At 37.6% G+C, this 20,135-nt stretch overlaps 1 protein-coding gene across 3 annotated transcripts in view; it reads right to left on the bottom strand.

Moving 5' to 3' along the window:
- mei-W68 (meiotic W68) overlaps positions 1-20,135 on the bottom strand; it is a 152,749-nt gene that overhangs the window by 107,163 nt on the left and 25,451 nt on the right. For all 3 annotated transcript variants that reach the window (XM_089248442.1, XM_089248440.1, XM_089248441.1), the window contains exon 3: positions 8,032-8,123. In XM_089248442.1, the coding sequence (XP_089104568.1) occupies positions 8,032-8,123 (92 nt within the window). The remainder of the gene's footprint in view (positions 1-8,031; positions 8,124-20,135) is intronic.

Here is a 20,135-nt window from a genome sequence, read left to right as displayed (position 1 = left end):
GCACATTACAAGTGGCTTTTGCACTGATATTTCTCACCAGTATGGCCTCTGCCCAATGAAAGCATACATCTATAGCACAGATGATGAACCTGTGTCAACGGCCATATATGGGCTCTAACAGTCCCATGTTCCACACTTTGAAGGGTAGTTCCAGTCTCATGATCGGCTGAATTGAATTTCTGTCCCGGTAAGAAATCGGCCTTTGTAGTTGACATGTTTTGCAGCTTTCACAATATTTCTTGATGTCCTTCTTGTACATCGGCCAAAAGAATGAATACTTGATCCTCTGTTTAGTCTTGTTTTCACCCAAATGTCCTGACAGGGACATATCATGACCAATTTTTGAAACAGACCCATGCTTACCGAGCAGCACCACAACTTGCTTCACTATTGCTCCACAGACTTCATCAATATGCTGAATTCCTTTGCTGATATCTCTCATAGTTTTTTCGGTGTTTTTCAGCAAGTTTCCACACACCTTCCCCAAAGACCCATCTTCCCTATGCAACCTAGCAAAATCATCCTTATTATCCTCACCCGACATGTTGGGCCCATCTCTTTCTAGAATTGTATCCATAGCATACTCCACAGAGCTGATCATTGCACCTGTAGAGACACCCATATCATCCTTATAGTTTGGCTCATTGATTGGACTTAATAACAGTAAATTCCCCTAGAGAGAGCATCGTATGCCATTGGACATATTAAAATTTTGTTTATCAACCGACTCGACACTGTGCAAGTAATTGATAGGTATCTGTGTTTGCCACTGCTGATCTTCATCACGTATATTTTAAGGGGGGACTACCTTGTTTACACCAAAAGTGGCCTTGATCCTGATTTCCCATATCTTCTTGTCGTCGATCTCAACCAAATCCAATTGAACAACTGAGATCTGGGCTCCAGAATTGATTATGGCTCTGATTGTCTTCTGACCAAATTTCAAATTCTCGGTCTGCAGTGTGTCGATGTTCGCATTAACATCAGCTGCCAGCACCGCGATATGTAGTGTCAGGACTATAGTTTCTTTGATCTGGACAGAGTTTGCCTGGGCCCTGTTCAATGGCATCTGCTGACCTCTTGTAATACCAAACCTTTCTATATGGCCTTCTGCTCCACACGCATAACAAGTGACTGCCGCTCTCTCTGGTATTTGAACCCATCATCAACTTAGGTGGGAAGGACTCACCCTGAAGTCTCTGGTTTCCACTGGCTTTCCATCTCCAACTTTGATGAACCGGTCTTGGGGTCCTCATTCTGTTTATAGGGAAAAGTGTCTTCAAAGTCTTTTTACATCACAAACCTATCTGATTTCTCTAATAGCTCACTTGGAGACACTATTCGTCCAGTTAGTGTTCTTTAAAATCTGCTGGGATGCATTTTTTCATTTGATCGGCAATTATTAAATCTCTTAGTTGCTCAAACGTCGGGACCCCTAAAGCCAACGTCCTCATTGAAGTATGTACACAACTCGTGGTAGAAGTTTCTCCAGATGCTCTCTTGATTTTTGTAACATGAAGAAAACATCTGCTGAAACTTCTCTGGGGTGAGTTTGAATCTTTTCAATAGTAATTCTTTAACTTAATTATAGTCCTGCATCTTCTCTTCCGGTTAGCAGGCATCTTGAATTTTTGAATCATGTTCTGGAAATTCTAGCTAGGGATTCTGCCATGCCCAGTCTGAGTAGACTCCTCTCGTCTAGCTTCTGTCTCGATCCTCAGTCTTTCGAGTTCATGTGTTCTCTCTCCTTCTCTCTACGCAGCTCCTCCATCTCTTCTCTTTCCTATTGGATATGATCGTTTTCAGCATCTTTCTGCATGTTACTTTGTTGTATACTTCACTTTCCTATATGGCATTCACTAATCACATTAAGTCGAACTTCCGGTCCAACTTCTACCCCCAAATTGGCAGCCATGGTCTCCAAATCTTCCTTGTTCCCTTTTGCTTCTTTATTTATCGCACCATTTTTTATATACGCCATCTTTATTTATCTCAACACTGCGCACAATACTCATTTCTCTTTCCCCTAGGCAGGATTGTCTGTCTCAGCACTGAAGTCAGGTTGATTTCACGGGGAAGAAAACAGTGTGGGAGCTTGACGCTGCAATCCTTCTAGCTGACCACCTGCAATCCTCGTGGTGGTTTCACCACGGCGAGGATGCTCTTCTCCTTCCAATATGCCTCATAGTCTTGAGTCATCGAAGCCATGATCCTGTCGACTGTGCCAGTAAACTTTCCCCCACTTCTTATCGACCCATCCTTGGCTGTACTTCTATTGCAATTTCCGGGCGAAATAACTGGGTTCTAGACTCCCAATGGAAAAAACTACACTTTATTTCATTTATTTTATCTAATTTCCCCAACAAAACCATCATGTCTCTTCAGTACAAAGTTCCACACTCTCTCACTTTCGAATGTCTTTCTTTTTTCTCGTGATCTTTCTGTCTCCCAGCTTTTATTCCCCTTCTCTTCTCCTGAACCTTACAATACTTCATTAAGTTTACCAGCCGATATCCTCAGATCCTTTAATGGCATTGGCAACATATTCTACAAATTTCATGACAGAACTCAAAGAAAACATGTACACATTAAAGCCTCTGTTGCAAGAAGCAACATAAGCACTTCCCCCCCCCCCCCAGGGCATCTCAGGCAAAACCAAAATTCATTGATATGTCAAAGATTACACAGTGCAAGGAAAGCAAAAATTATGTAAATCAAAGAATCAAATTAATCAACTTAAAGTGCAACGGGCACGGATAATAAATAATCATATGGGCTCTCCTAATTTAGGGCTTGTAGCTCGTAGGGTTGAAACTACTATATTTTTATTTTCAAGGGACTGAAAATTTACATCTGAGGGGAAAAAAATCCGGCTTACGACAACATATACACCGCGTGGGAGACATCACAACAACTTTGTTCGAACCACCCTTGAACACGACTGCCATGAGAGCGAATCTCGGGCGCGCAACCTATATTCGTGAATATGGTCGGCCTCGACCGTTACAGACTCCCCCTCTGGTTTCATGAAACCGTCTCGGTATGAAACCAGGAAGTCTTCAAACATAAACAATACGGTGCATATAAACAATCAAAAATATTTGACGAACACATTTCATAGTGGTGGGCAAAAAAAATAAAAATCACATATTTTCAAAAATAATATATATATATATAGTTCATTCTTCACGAGAACGATGAGTTGTAGGTAGACCAATCTACGACGTTTTCGGAGGGCGGCCTTGTTGCCGCATAGGCATCACTGGTGTCTGTGCAATGTTCTTGCAAGGTCGAAATGCTGATGTATGATTCACTCCAAGTGATACCTGAGGTGAAGATGTACTGGCCACATCATGTCTACATGGAGATCTCTGGGACACCTCAGAATTTTGGCGCCTCGGCAATGAGCGTCTACAGTTTTAGTATTTTTCTTTCGTCTTGTGGAACTCTACGTGATCCTGGAAGACGGATTCATCCTCGAAGGTCATGATCATGATTGACAGTCTATCACCTGGACACGAATCGGCTGTCGCGATTCTGGCAATGACGCTATCGTTTCCTCGGTGTACGCCTCGTTCATGTGGGTCATGACGTGCTTTATCATTTGCAATTTCCGACTGAATGTGGACTGGCAGATTCCGCAAACATATGCGGCCTGCAAGCGACTGGCGGACACGACCTTGCAGCTGCTTGAAGTTGGTGACTTTGTGGACATGGAATGGTTTCTTGAGTGTTGCTCGTCAACGTGTCTCTGAAACGGACTCTTCTGAACGAACTGGCAGATGTGACATCTGAATAAATATCTGGCGTCGAGCGGAGGATTCGCGGCGACCCTTTGTTTCTTTGCATCGTCTTTTCCGGGCATAGCCGTTGTTTCTATCAAGGCCTCGACCTTTTTGCGTCCCCTTTCTCTCTGGCTTCAGATGTTCACGAGTCCAGGCAGGACAGGCTTGTGACCCCTCTTGGTTTTCGCTGGAGACATTCGGTACTGAGACACAGGTGTTGGTGAACTATTACCAGTGTTGATATGATGTTGAACGAATGGAGTAGGCTCTCCTCCTGGTTTGAAGACATCCTGATGTTCGCTTAGCAGGGCGCTAAGTTGACGCTTTTGCTCGGGAGTCAAATCTCTTCCCTCATCAGCACGCAATCGGTATGAATGCATGAGGCCCACTGATTCTGATGCTGCACAGTCAGCCGCTGGAAGCTGTGGGAATGAGAATTGGTGATGGGGAGTGTCACTGAAAAACAAACATTTCCTTTTTAGATCCTGCTGCCGTCAGGAAGTCTAATCCCAGCAGCGATCGGTTTCCCTTTGCTTCTGGAAACACTAAAAAGGTGGTATCAATAGTTCGATTTCCAACGCGTACAGGTACTTTGACTTCATAGACCTTGCTGATAGACCGGGTACCATCAGCCAGACAAATGGTCGTGGTGGCACTGTTCATTGGTATATTTTTACTTAGGAAAAGCTTGTTCCCCTGCAACCGAGTGTGTCGCACCTGTGTCGATACATATGAGACCACGATCTTGACATACTTGAATTTCCATCAGCGGTAGCGATACCTGAGCGTCTGTGGGTTGACAGCTGTACAAAATAGCGTTGTTTGGTGATTTCACAGCTGTCGCAGTCGATGGAGAGAAATTTGGACATTTTGCTTTGATGAACCCTGGCATACGACATCCATAGCAAACGATAGACAATCTGTCATGAAAAGGTACAGATTTTTGGGGTTGCACAGTTTGACAAACTTGTTTGGGTTTATTCGGAAAATTGTTTCGGTTGAAAATACTTCTGATATTGTCATAGGCATCCAGTTTATCGGCAAGAACAGTGTGTGAGATTACTTCTGTCCACTCATCCATTAGATGCTCTTTGCATTCAGGAGGGACTTTCTTTTTCATCTGGTCAGTGAGGATCAAGTCCTTTAACCCATGGAAAGTTGTGATGTTCGATTCAGTTAACCAGTTCTCGAAGAATGACCTGAGCTCGAAATAGTAGTCACGCCAAGTACTATCTTTCGATTTCTTGTGAGTAGCAAACAGTTGACGGAATTTTTCAGCAGATAATCGGAAATGTTTCAGGAGGACCCCTTTTGCATGTTGATAATCAGATGCTTTATCTTCAGGTTCCTGTGCGATGAGCGATGTTGACTGTGATGAGGTGGGATACCCAAAATTCTTCAGGGACCTTCGTCAATTTGAGTTGCCGTTCAGCGAGAGATAGAAACAAGGATGTGTCATCCTTTTGAACGTCGAAACTCAGGAGCAGTTTATGAAGTTCAAATCGAAATTTTGGCGATGTTGACGCAGAGCTGGCACTGTTATAAGCGACATCAGGTTGAAGTTTGAGTTTTTCAAGTTTGAATTGCATTTCCAACTTTCGGATTTCGATTTCCTTTTCCGCTTGAAACGTGGCTTGTTCCCGTTGATCTTGGCGCTTAGAGTCCGAAATTCTCTCATCGATGACAGTTAGCAGGAATTCTTTCATAAAGTCCTCATCATAATCGTCGTGGTTGATTGTTGCAGATTTTATCTGAATGACTGTCATGTCGGTTGACACTGCTACTCCCAATGCTCGAACTAGAACGATGAGGTCTTGATTCTTCCCTTTTGCTAAATAAATAAGCCATGTCACACTATATATAAACTAATGTTTCAATAACAATAAAAAAAAATCTACACTTTTGAGACGTGCGGAACGACATAAAAAAAATGAACATTAAACATTTTCACACTCAACGAACACTTTCGCGAATTTCGTTTCAGGTTGAAAACGAACATCGGACGAACATTTTCACACTCAATGAACACTTTCACGAATTTCGAAACAGCCGATGTGATGAATTCATTTCAGGTTGAAAACGAAGCCGATGCGATGAATTCATTTCAGGTTGAAAACGAACAGCGGACAAACATTTGCGGCGAAAGTTTCACTTACCAATTCGTAGGTACGTTCAGGCTGAACGCTGACGATTTCCCTCGAGTTGAAAAAAAATTGTCATATTTCACATTGGGCGTCAAATTTTAGCCTCGTAGGGTTGAAACTACTATATTTTATATTTTCAAGGGACTGAAAATTTACATCTGAGGGGAAAAAAATCCGGCTTACGACAACATATACACCGCGTGGGCAACATCACAACAACTTCGTTCGAACCACCCTCGAACACGACTGCCACGAGAGCGAATCTCGTGCGCGCAACCTATATTCGTGAATACGGTCGGCCTTGACCGTTACAGGCTTGAAATTTTAACAAAACATCTTTGTTGAAAAAAATTATACATTCTTTCCCAAGTTGAGGTCTTCTGTTCACTTTTCCCTGCCCAGGGTCCCTCCACGAAAACAAAAGTGCTCAAGATTACTTTTTATGAACTACTGATGAATAATTAAAATACTAAAATTAAATTTGATGTCTATGTAAAATTAATGTGCAATAGAGAGTTCTACTATGAAGAAAAGCTACTTATAGCTTTAGACTAACAGAGCAACTGTTAGTCTAATTAAATTAAATTAAAAATTACTAGCATAAATCAAAGTGTACAGTACATTTTACCACAATAATTTAAGTAATAAGAGATAGAAAAGGTAAAAAATTGCTATTATTTATTCTTTCGCGATCTATAAATTTTATTAATATTGTTATTTTGATTCATACTTTAATAAATTTCATATTACTTTAATTTTATATGATTCTCATAACATTGCACATTGAAACTGACGGCACTCAGCTTAAGCCGTCATAATTTTTCGATAACTTGAGGTGATGACTTATCAAGGTTTTACTGTAGTTAATAGTCAATTTAATAGTACGTAATAAAGTATTTTAATTCAATATGGTAAATTCTTTCACTATAAGGTCTATCAGTGGGAAAACGATCATTCACTTCGAACATAAAAAATTTCAATTCAAACATTTTCAGTCACACGACTTTTCTATTTATACAGTGTTTAATGTAGTTACATGGAAGTTTATAAACAGGATTCCACTGTATTTTATTGTACATAAAACGCAGTAATTAAAAAACTTATTCACCCTTATGGTTTAACCCCTTCTTGGTCAGGTTTTTTTTTTCGAATTTCCAATCCAAAAAAATACCATTTTTTTTATTGCTGAAAATTGATATATGTGCTATCCTGAATTCGAAAATGCAAAATATTTTTCTCAGTAATCAGTTTTTTGCTTGATCTACTGGTAGTCGTACATGTAATATCCCATTCACTGAGCTCCAGTTTTTCTTGCAACGCACCCAAGTTTTAACTTAGAAAATTTTTCTGATACCATATTTATTATTTTAAATCTATTGCTTTGAAGTATTTAAGATAAATGTCTGCATAAAAATAATTATTAAAAACACATAAAAAAGTTTAGGAAAATGTCTTTACAACCTTACCATGAAAACAACTTCATGATCTTTCTTGGTCATCAAAGAGAAAAAAACACATTAAAATCATTTATTGCAGATTATTTTATTGCTTACTGTGAAAAAAAAAAAGGAAATAAAAAATATCTTGAATATTTCTTAGTACATGTTCTAGGAGATATCAAGCTGTGTGTGAAAAATTTCAAAACATGGCATATCGCAAAGTCCTACATCACACTAAAATTTAAACGAGGAGGAGCAGGGCATACAGTTTTTTCTTCTATCCACATCCTTACCAAGCTCAAATCATCGTCTTGATTCATTAGACTCTGAATGAATGTCATCACTATATAAATCAGAAGTATCATCTTCTGACTGAGAGATATTGCCCTTTGATTCATACTCTGAATCCATCATAAAAGTGATTTTGACGTTCACCAATAGCCAACAACAGCCGACATTACAAAGAATACAAACAAAAATAGTAGGAATATAATTGTGCCATCTCTTAGTAATATTCAGAAATACTTTTTTTACAATTTTTATCTTCATTGAATGACATGCGACACCGACCATACGGTGACATGCAGCACTGACCACGAAGTGGTTAAATAAAAATTTCACAATTTTCATAATAGTTCATAGATATAGACTTAGGTGACTTACCAAATCTCTTATTTGTCCGTGATTGCTTTACTTTTTCTAATGAAACAAGTGTTGGCTTTGGAATCATTTTAATACCACAGTCTTTATCAAAACTACAAGCAAATACAAAAAAGAAATAAAATTATCATGTGTAAACATGGAAAAAGTTTTCGTTCATTTATAACCACATACAGTCAGTTATGTGGATACAAGAGTCCAGGGTTCGAGTCCCTGTGCAATCGAGATGAATTTTTCTTTCCAAAAAAATCATCTCTATATACAGCCAGTTTTTCCATACATCTTGTACATAGTCAATTTATGAAAAGTAGAGCCTGGAAGTTCAGACAAAATGCCATAAATGCCTTTTTTAACATATTTTCAAGTTTATTGGCGCATTTCAGAGGCCTTGATATGCAAAACTTGGATATTTTGAGGATTTAGAACAAAAGATGTGTTTTTTTTTTTTTTAATTTTTCCGAACTCCTAGTATTAATTATCATAAGAAACTTCACCCCCCCCCAACCCTTCCAGCCCCATTTAAATGCGGATGCATAATCTGAGAGATAGAGAACTTGGTGTTGCATTAACTTTGCTTTGACCGGGCGATGTTAGATGTGAATGATTTTGTTTCAGATAAACGCAGCCCATATCAGAAAAGTAGAGGAAAATTATAAATTTGTTTCCTCACATGTTTCACATTGTATGTCTTGCTCAGGCATTGGATTGCATTGTATATGTATAGCTGAACGATGACTGTTCCAAGAGGTCATCAGGTGACATCAAGACTTGCATAAGGCGGAGTAGAAGACAGAGCCCTGGGGGCCCATGTTGTTTTGATTTTGTATTTACACCATGAACACACAGCAAACTACCATGCAGGGTTCATACAAAATTTCCTAAATAAAAATTAAGGACTTTTTAAGGAGTTTCAAGCAGTTTTTAAGGAGTCATAGCAAACTTCATTACTTATGTTTTAGAGCAAAAAAAAGGTGGACGTGACACATATATGCAAATTTATATATTTTTAATTTGCCAAACAAATTTTCCCTCTTCTCAAAAATATAGACGTAGAAATGGTTCAGAAATTACAACTTTTGATTTGTTACCCAGCATCATAAGGATTCATTAAATAATCAATCCACATACATACTTTTCTGTTATCACCAAAGTGTTCTAAAACTTTCAAGTTTCGGTCCAAAATATAACTCATAACAGCATCACATAAATTACAAAAATTCTAAAAGTGATATTCACATTCTCCCTCCCCCAATTATTCAAAATAAAAAACCATAGCTGACAAAAATTTATCTACCAAAATTATTTACATTTGCAGCAACTCTTTATTCACGTCTCGCTCAAAGTGGATCAACACATACACAAATTATTTAAAAAAAGTTTTTCAATTTTCCTTCTTGTTTTTCAGTTTTACTCAAAAAGAAATTGTTGCAAAATGGGACCAAATTTCAGGACATTCAACACGATGTTTGGCGATTTAACACTCATTATTTGGCGAAATTTACAAATTAACACTCATAATTCGGCGGACTAGCTCTAATTCATGAAATGAATTTTTCCCCCACGAAACATCGGGATTTGACACAATGGCAATCGGCCATAATAATTTCTGCTGCTCTCTTGCAGTGGCGACTTTTTTTAAAAACGGAAACCGCGGTCGGTTGTTGAGAAACACTGGACTAGAGTAAACCATCTTTAGCTGTACGATCAAGGATATCACCGCGGTTTCACGATGAAAAGTCTGATGATGGGCCGATAATTTGAATAAGGAGCTGCAGTTACCACAATCCTATTTTAAGGGACAAAATCAAGAGCGGGAACTTGCCGGGAAAATCCAATATGCATCTAAATTCAATTTCAATCCTCCAAATTTTGTAGAGGACTGAAAATACTCTTTCAAATTTTGCGTAGCCTTTTTTCATAAGATAAAATACAGCTTAAAAAAATAAAAAAATTTGATAATATTAATAAAAAAAAATTTTTTTGAATACCACCCCTTAAAATTTTGGAGAGAAGTGAAATTACTCTTCAAAATTATTTTCTCTGATAATTCTAAGTGCGACTATGGAAGATGGGAGGTAGGGTGGTGCTGAAGTACGAAGGAATAAAACACGCTCTCTGGAAACAAATCTTTTCGTGGCATGCGAAAACAAAACTTTTTTTGTGCCCTTTTCCGAAAGTCAATGCGCTGAGCGCGTCATTGTATATATTATAGAGGAGAAATATAAGTATTTCTCTTTCCCCTCTAAGGCCGGGATTACACTATAAAAGTTTACAAAAGTATACTGTAAATAAAAAAAAGAGTTTTTTTCAAAATTTGAAAAATTCAACCAATAAGATTATTGGCTGCATTTTCACAAATGTAATCTATGAGCTTTATATATTGCTTGGACTTTATAAAAGGGATTAAAATAAAGTTTTATAAAAGGGATTTTATCAAACTTTTATAGTATAATTCCGGCCTAAGGTACATATAAGGCAGGTATAAAAGTATTTCAAGGGATTTCCAAGTACACAAAAAAAAAATGAAACACGCTATTTGACACAGAAAAATACGAAAACACACTATAGGAGCAAGATATTAATTTTTGCTCAGAGTTCCCACCACTGGTAGTAACATCATTTTCTGGCAGGAATGACAGAACTTAGCTAACTTCTTTATTTTAAAAAATATATAGCAGGAAATATTCCAGGATGGGGGAAAAGTCAACTCTTTTTTAGAAAAAGCTGGAAGGATTTTAAGGACGCTTAAAAAGGAAATGAAAATTAATGACTTTTTAAGGAGTTTTTAAGCACCGTATGAACCCTGCCATGGCTATTTATTTTACATATACAGTCCTTGTTAGTGCGTAACCCAGGTAACGTCACTTCACTTACTGGGTCACTTTTTGGAAATCCCAATTGTCCTCTATGGAATTCTAATGTTATTAAACTCCTGATAACACGTCACCCCACTCTGCTTAAGGAGTCACTTTTGTAAAAGCACTCTTTCGAAAATAACTATTGAAATCCGAAACTGCATACAAATACGATAAGTTCAACGTTCAATCTTACCATGTCAAAGATCTACCTAACAATACAAACAAAAGCCACTAAGCCTTCATTTCCCCCTTCACTGCAGGATTACTGACAGATTCTTTCAAAATAATCATGGCATGATAAAAAAAATATCTCTAGAAATTTTTTTTTTTTTTTAAATTTTCAAAATGAAATTTTTTTTTTTCATAGCACACTATTTCAGTATCCTGTAAAATTGACTCAGGCCAAAGTAAAATGGCAGAAATGACTTAGTTACAAAAAATATTTTTTGGCCAAAATAGGGTCTTAGAAACCACAGTGACTTTTCTGCCTCCTCACAATATATATATTATTCTTTTTTTGGGAGTCTTCCACAGTGCATTCTGGTAACTCTCTTCAACAATACACACGGCAAATTATGAAAATATGTAAGTTTTTTAAGAATGAGGGTGCAGTAGCTCGGTCGATAAGATACTTGCCTTAAGTACCAAAGGATGTTTAGAGGTGTCGCGAGTTCGATACCTGGTACGTCCTTGTCAGAAAACAAAAAACTGCGACTTGACCGCAGCAAAAAATTGCTACCGCAAGGAGTCCCCCATCGAGGGGGTTAGCGCACCAATCTCTCTATAAGTAGAAGGAAAAAAAAAGAACAAGCCTGAAGTTCGGAATCGGCAATAAATTGTAGGTCCCGGTCTAATTAGCCCTCGTATGCAGAAAATGACCGTGGTGCGACAAAAAATTATCAAATTTTAAGAATGATGCTCTTTCGATACCACTTCCGAAAGCAAAATGTGTGAATTACAAGGTCTGATATAAATAAGTCAAGGTGAACCAGATAGTTTTACTGCGTTGTCCATACCTTTTAAAAAGGATTTGTTTAAATTTTAATGGTCAATGCAAGCGTAATCATTTCTGACAAATGAAGCACTTCTATTTCTAGCTCTTTACTTGAGCATTGTAAATCAAGGGGGTTTTGTTTTCTGTGGTTCTCAACTTCAAGGAACGAATGCGAGCCGATCTCCCCATTAAAACGTGTCGCTGCAGAGAGCAACAGACCTACAATGGTACAATTATTCATTCATTACACTTCAATCACTGTGAGTTGAGAAAAAACTCAAATTGAAAAAAACTGATTGCAGATGGCAGCACTACACATAACAAGCATTACACAGAAACAAACTTCACAGAAGGTTCACTATACGTACACATATATTCTAACATGTTCCGATTCGTTAGAAGTTCCGCAGAGGAATATGGACGAGGTGCAAGTCTGGTTTAGTAGGAGTGTCTTAGGGCTCCAGACGAGAGAGACTGATCGAATTACAAAGGGCTGTAAGAGAGTGAAGGAGATGGTCATCAAGCTATATAAGTTTGTTTTTAAGGGGTGTGATTAAGGGTCCTTGGAGAGAGGAAAATTCTGAGAAGGTCTTGATGGCCCCTTTAAGATTTCCCCTTTTTCCGTTGTGTCTCTCAATCCTCCTCTCTTCTTCTCGCCAACTCTAAAAATTAAAACAGCGAATAAAACCCTTCAAGATCTGTACCCATTACATTTTAATATAGTTTTGTCTCACCAAGGGACCTTTGTAGAATACCCTCTGGGAAAATTTGGGCTCTTGATATTATTTTCATGCTGTTGTCGAGTTAGAAGCTTTTCGCTCGTTGAAGGTTTTGCAATTGGAATTTGAGTCAATAATGTAAAAGGTTCTTGAAAATAATTATGCTTCCGGAAATTTAATTTTCACAACTTCTGTGATTTTGAGTGAATCACATGTGCCTACTGCTATGTGAAAGGATTAAATAACTTGAATGTGTTGATTGTACGATACAGGAGGAAATCGTACAGAAGGAGGGTCTGTGGATAATTATTTTTAACACGGCAGAAACTCAATGAATGCATCAGGGAGTATGCAGCCAAAGAAGAGGCACTCTAATATAAGTCTATCCCAGAACAGGTGCAGGGCACTGATGCTGTCAATCAGGCCTGCAGAGAATTAGTGAGAAATGTTTTATCAAAGTGCTAAGACCACACCTGAAATGCTTGGTTCTGCCAATGAATTGCAGAACGTTTGAAGGGGCAATCAGGGTTGTAGTAATCAGTTGATTTAAATTGCTGATTTAAATCAACCGATTTTTTTAAAAAACAAGAACAGTGTCCCAAGGTTCAAAGCAGGTCAGATTCAGAAAAGATTCAAAAAATATGCCAACAGCAACAAAAATTTCAGGGCATGTGATGATAATGTTGCCTCTCGATATAACAATAATCCCTCTACAACGATATTTTTTTCTTGGTCCACAGTCCTTATATTGAGGTTTCACTGCATTTCATTTAGCTATTGTTTATTTGTCTCGGTGTTATTAGTCATACACAGTATTTTGTCAAAAATGTTTCGGCCCGAGCTCCCGAACTCGATAAGTAAAATATGACTCTCGGAGTGTACTTGTTTCGGTTTCAATCATTATCGGTCTATTTTTTAACCTACGTTTTCCTCCTGCTGCATCGTCTGGAAGCTTCTTTCCCCAAGAGTCACGTTCAAAAAAAGGAAGAGATGCTTCTGAGTTTTCCAACAGCGCGAACAAGAAAGGGCCAAAGCACCTACCCCATTTCAGATGTCATCCAGAGATGCATGTCTTTGGGTCAGTTACGATTGGCACTGACGGAGAATGATAACTGGAGATCGAGTGTCGTCGTTGACCGTGAGAAAAATATAACAAATTGTTACAAAAAAAAAGCCAAGAGCAAGTGGATTGCGATTTTAAATAAGTATTGAAATAAAATTTTGAGATTTTTTTTACTAATCTTTTTTTTTGGGGGCAATTTTTTTAATCATAAAAAGTCTTTTTCCGAGCCAAATATGGGAAACATATCCACACGATTTTTTTTTGGGGGGGGGGGAGGTGGCTGAGCCGGTCCTTCAAAATTACTGGAGAGGCTTGGGCCCGTGGGCCGGATACAAGTTTACGCCTATGGCTTGGACTTACGCCTTAGACCTTTGAAGACCAGACACGCCCCGCTTCACAACTCAGAGATATCGAAGCGTACCCGGAGGACGGGTGTGTGTGTGTGTGGTGCAATTTTTTTTTCATATAATCAACACTCGAGAACGGCGGATCATGATGAGTCGATCTTGAGGAGTCGAGGTTCTTGGTTCTCGTCGAGAGGCTCCTGAACCTTTGAAAAATTATCATTTATTTTTTATTTCCTTTTTTTTAAATCAATATTACAATTCACTTATTTATTTGATTCTATATTCTACCCCACCCTCAGTCAAATTTTGTTGTAAAGAGGTTCGAAAAATGTTTCAGCATCAGCCCTCAAGATCTGTTATGTATGGACTGTTTTTTCCCAATATTTTTCAAGAAACATTGGGGGGGGGGGGGGCTAAAAGTTATTTGTTCTCCCGTATATACGGGACTCAAGCGTTTACGAAGGAGAGGGAGGATGCATTGCAATGGTTTTTTCAGTAATTACTGGGGGAGGGCTCAGTTCCCTTACAAAATCTATTGCGGGGTAGGGGGGGGGGGCTCAAATGGCCTCAACCTCTAAGTTCTGGTACCTATTCTTCATAGAGTGTATTTTTTTTTATTTCGGTTTCAATATCATTGCTTTCCAATTTAATTTTCAACCCCCCCCCCCCACCATGCATCTTTGGGCTTCTTTTCGTGACGACGCCATGACACTACCCCCCCCCCCCACTCCAGTCGCAGTAAAAAAAAGAAGAGACACTCAGTTTTTTTTGCCAGGCAAACAAGAAAGACCCCCCTCCCCACTGAAAGAAACTTCATCAGCTGTGCCTTCAGGGATTGAATGGCAGGGAAGAAATGAGATAAACGTATTGTCATGGCTCATGGAACAAGAAAGCCAAAGACTGTTCAGAGTTTTTAAAAGAACTAAAATTTTGAGTAGATTGTTTCCATTAACTAATTCATAATTAGGACAAATTTTGGTCGAAATTTTTATTTTCATCATAGCAAAATGAGGAAACCATATTCATACGAATTTTTGGAGGCGCTGAGCCGGGTCTTCAGAAATGTTGGGGGGGGGGGGGGGGGGGGGCTCGGGCCCATGGGCTGGATACAAGTTTACGCCTATGCCTCCTCCCACTTTTTTTATTTTTTGTGTTGCTTCATGTCCCCATCCCCCCAAGGGTCACACTCAACAAAAGAAGGAAGAGATGCTCTTGAGTTTACCGACAGTGCAAGCAAGAGAAAAAGAAAGGATTCCAAGTTATCTCCACAGATACCATCAGGCAGAACTCTGGGAGGATGCAATTTAGAATGAATGGATACCGGGGTAATTTGGAGATAAGATTACTATTGTCACAGAACAAGTGCGTTGACATTCTGAAGGAAAGTAAAAAAATAAAATTTGGAGCAGATGGATATATAGATAGCAGATTTATATATAGACAAAGTTTTTTCTGAGCCAAGTGTGAGAAACATATGCACTCGAATTTTTTTGGGGAGGGGGGGGCGAGCCGGCTCTTCTAAAATGTTTGGGGGGGGGGGTCTCGGGCCCATGGGACGGATACAAGTTTACGCCTATGGCAACTAATTAAGTTATCATTTTGCCATGACTGGCTATCATTTCCATTCTGCAAGAAAATTCTCCATGTGTTAGACAATGTCATTAATTTTACATTTTTAAGTAAAATTTCATGTTCTCCAGTTTTCATTTTTTTCCCCTTTACCAAATAAAATCCTATTTCTAACGGAATATTCATGTCAATTTTCAAGTCATTCTGACAATTGTTCTTTTTTTCTTTTTCTTTAGTGTTTTGAAATCAGAACCTTAGTTGTAATTACCCTCTATATCGTAAATCCTTGCTAATTAATCTTCATTATTGATGCTTCATTAAATACATTATATTCACCTAATTTTTATTATAGTTTTTGCAAAATAGCTTCGTAATTAAGCATACTGAAAGTAACTGAAGAAAACATCTTTATATTATATGATCGATAATGACATTAAAAGAATTTTCAAACACAAAGTAATCCATTGAGTTAAGCAAAAAATAATTAAATTGCAAAAGTTGAATTTTGTTAATTAATCAATAAATATTTCTTACTTTAATATGGGAATAGTGTTACATTAATGAACATTTTATTTTAATTAATTAGAAGTTTGAATGATTTTTAAGAAATTTTGTTTTTAATGTTGATACTATTTAAAACAAAAAAACCTTGGTTTAAACCAAAAAAACCTGGTTTTTTACAAACCCATAGCTCATCGCCAACCTTTTTTTTTTTTTGAGGGGTGTCACAATCCATTGGTGTATTGACGCGTACCTATTCAGTTCTTTGAAGTAGTTCTTTTTTTACATTAGGCCAAGAGTTCTTAAACTGTATGCCATGGCCATCCTGGTGCACCTCCAACCTTTTCAGGGGCGCCACAGAGTGGTGAATGGTTTTTGAAAACATTTTTTGTTAAAAAGCTCTAGAGAGCTGGTGGAGCACGCAGATAAGCATTGAATAGGAGAAAGGGCCCCTCGGTTGGAAAGAGTTTGAGATTTGAGAACCCTGCATTAAACTATTTTGGGCAGCCGCCGATAAACGATGATGAAGTCAAGGGGCCATAGACACCAAAAGTTTAAGAAACACTGGATTAATTGCAGGGACATCATTTCAACTTTTGCCAGGGGGGGGAGGGAGGCAGGGTTGTTAAATTTGCTCCCCGGGTAGATACCCATTTTCCCCCCAGGCTGGGTTTTTTGGGCAAACTAATTTTTTTGGGGGAAAATAGTGTTTTTGAAGAAAAAATTGTTGCTTTCAGGTTAAAATTTTATTTTAAGGTTAGTTTATGTATTACAAAAATTGCTGCATAGTGTAGTGTTTAGAATATGTATATTTTGAAGTATTTTTAATAATTTTTTTGGGAGCAAAAATGTGATAAATAATTTCTTGGAATCACAAACACACGTTTTTTATGTAAGCATTTAGGTATGAGATTCACATATTAAAATGTTACAAGAAACCGCAAACAGAAAATGTAACCATGAACTTAGATATGTAACACATGTAATATTTGATAAACATATCCAAAGAAATTATTGTTTATTTATAATACATAATAATTTTCCACACACACACAAATCCTTGTATAAATAAATTGAAGCCTCTGTGAAGAAGTAAACCAATGTACGTAAACTGAATTTTCATTCAAAAAATATTTACATGTTTACATTACATTTTTATAAGATTATTAATTGTTGGATTATTATTATTAGCTCAACAAATCTAATGCACTCAAATCCTTAATTTCTACCTCCACTCTGAATCTCAAGAACCTCATCTCTACCCAAAAGTCCAAGTACCTATCCCAATCTTTACCAAATTAACTAAAAACAGATCCTACCAAATTTTGGAACTTAATCTGTTGGACCTGCTTCTCTCAAAATCTCAAATAAAACCATCTCATCTCCTTCAGATATTGCTACTGAATTCAATTTGGCTTTCTGCTCAGTCTTTTCAGTTGATCCCGCCATCATTCATGAAATGAATGAATTGTTTGATTCACCTTTAACAATTCATCATGATTCACCTTTTTCCACTGTTAACTCTGGTACTCCTCAAGCAGCAGTTCTCTTGCCTTTATTGTTTTCAATATATATAAACAATCTCCCTGAAACCTTCAAATGCACCACTAGATTTTTTTGCTGATGACTGTGTAATCTACCGCGCAATTAATCAAATCTGATCAAGAAACTCTCCAACGTAATTTTATTTTCATCTCAGATTGGTGCTCATTTTGACATATACCTATCAACCTATCCAAAACAGTTTTCGCGAGAGCTACTTGCAAAACCCTTCCCCTCGAATTCTCATACTCGATCAATAACATAACCATATCCGAAGTTTCTCAATTTAAATATCTGGGAGTCATAACCTCTGCCTATCTCCATTGGAATAATCATATCGATTATGTCTACCAGAAATGTCTCAACAAACTTTTTTTCCTTCACAGCAACCTCAACCATTCTACTCATGATGTCCGATTTCTCTGCTACCAAACTTATATTTCTCCCGTTCTTTCTTATGCAGCTGAGGTCTGGGGCCCCAGACACCTCTAGTAACATAGACAAACTTGAAACTATCCAAAATATAACCTGCCCGCTTTATTCCTGACTGCTGGTCATCTTTTAGTTCAGTTTCCAATCTTAAACTTAATCTTAAACTTAATTTAATATTAAATTTAATCTCCACCCACTTCCTACTCACAGACTTATTTCCCGCTTAGCCATGCTTTACAAGATTATTCATGGTCATTTAAATTTTGATACATTCTGTATTCTGACTAAGCCTTCCTATGTTTCCAATAGACTCAACTACCCAAAAACTTAAAACCAATTTTTGCCTCTACAGATTGTTTTAAATTCAGTTTATTTCCCAATACCATAAATAAATGAAACAAGCTTCCCTCTACTATTGTTAACTCCCCCACGATCTCTGATTTCTTGTCAAATATTTCAAAGCATATGTGTATAAATCTACCGCATCCTCTTGTATAGGCCTTGGGCAAACAATATAGCATAAATAAATAAGTTTTATACAGGTACATTATAATAACATTATCTCATAACAAAAAGAAAATAACATTGTGGGATTCTTGAATTGAACATTGGTAACGAACACCTTCAAGTGAAATAGAACAAAAAGTATGTTTTTTCTCTAAAAATAAGATCTAACCAGAAAATAAGCTTTAGCCTGATTTTCCAAGATGCTCATAATATAAGCCCAGACGTGCCAACTTTTGAAATCCAGAAATCCGGAGATTCTCCCGAGGGGGGTACCCCCCCCCCCCCGACACTCATAGACTCGATCAAAAAAAAATTCATAATTTTTTTTTTAAATAAATTAAGAAAAAGTTACATCCTTCCCCCCCCCCCCAAGGCACGTTCTGCATTGCCCCTGAGAATATAATTCTATGCCAGTCTTTCCATGCAGAATAGAGAAATCACATCTACATACTGTTAATAAAGTATGTGTTTCCTTTCGTGGATGCTATCAGTGATTGATAATCTTGGGTATATGAATTCTTAAAAGCTTTATATTTAGCTGTATATAGCTTAAAGTTTTATATTTTCTTTCTGAAGATGTTTAATCGGAAGAAACGATTTAAAAAATTCTAATTACAAAGCTGCGGACGAAAAAATGTTTACAGCGCGGCTGTTAATGGAATACAATAACGATTATATGGGAATTTCGGCAACGAAGGTCATGCCCCTGATAAATGATTGCCAATAAATGCTACGAAAACAAAGTCGCATCTTTGCCAGTTGCTTAAATGCGGTCACAAAAACATTTTTTACGGCTGCTCGATGAAAATGACTACGGCTGTCCTCTACGGGTGTTTTCCCTAACGACGACGGTAATTATTGACGCCACAACAACGTGAAATCTAATTTTCTGCCAAAATCCGGAGAGCGGGAGGAAGGATGAAAAATCCGGAGTCTCCCGCCTAAATCGGGAGAGTTGGCAGGTCTGTATAAGCCCAACCCCCTGAAAATTAGCCTGTTAAAATCGTCAGCCAGATGAAGACATTCTGTTACTATACGTGACAGGTCGTCTTTTATAAAGTGACATTAATATACAATAATGTTAGACATTTGTATTTAATGATAATTCACGTTATTCTGTAGTTTTGAGTTCTCAAAAATGGCTAATTTCGACAAGTAGAAAATGCCTCCCATTTTGCACAAAAAACCCACCCAGGCGGTAAGTAACCAACTATTCCCTTATTGTATGGTCAATTTTATTAATCAAATAGCGAGTGTACCAAAAATTTATATTTAGACATAATGTAAGATGTACCCATAAAGGATGAACATAAATGTTTAAATTAAATATGTTGAGGTTGTGGAAATAGGAAATTCAATTTTCCCCATTTTGCTCAAACACCCCCCCCCCCCGCCAACATGTACTCAATGTATGTATGTATGTATGTGTATATATATATATATATATATACCATTTTTAGTGTACTTTCAAAAGCCAGGGGGCACCGCTCCCTCCAAATGAAGGGCCTCATTAATTGAATGTATCATAAGTTAACAAACACGCCGGTCATGAATTTTTCCGGGGAATACTTTCTC

This window comes from Pholcus phalangioides, unplaced genomic scaffold (assembly GCF_987345545.1).
Source record: "Pholcus phalangioides strain wild (caught in Gottingen) unplaced genomic scaffold, Ppha-v1.0 ptg000020l_1, whole genome shotgun sequence".
NCBI classification, from domain to species: Eukaryota; Metazoa; Arthropoda; class Arachnida; order Araneae; family Pholcidae; genus Pholcus; species Pholcus phalangioides.
This window is presented reverse-complemented; position numbering and strand designations above follow the sequence as displayed.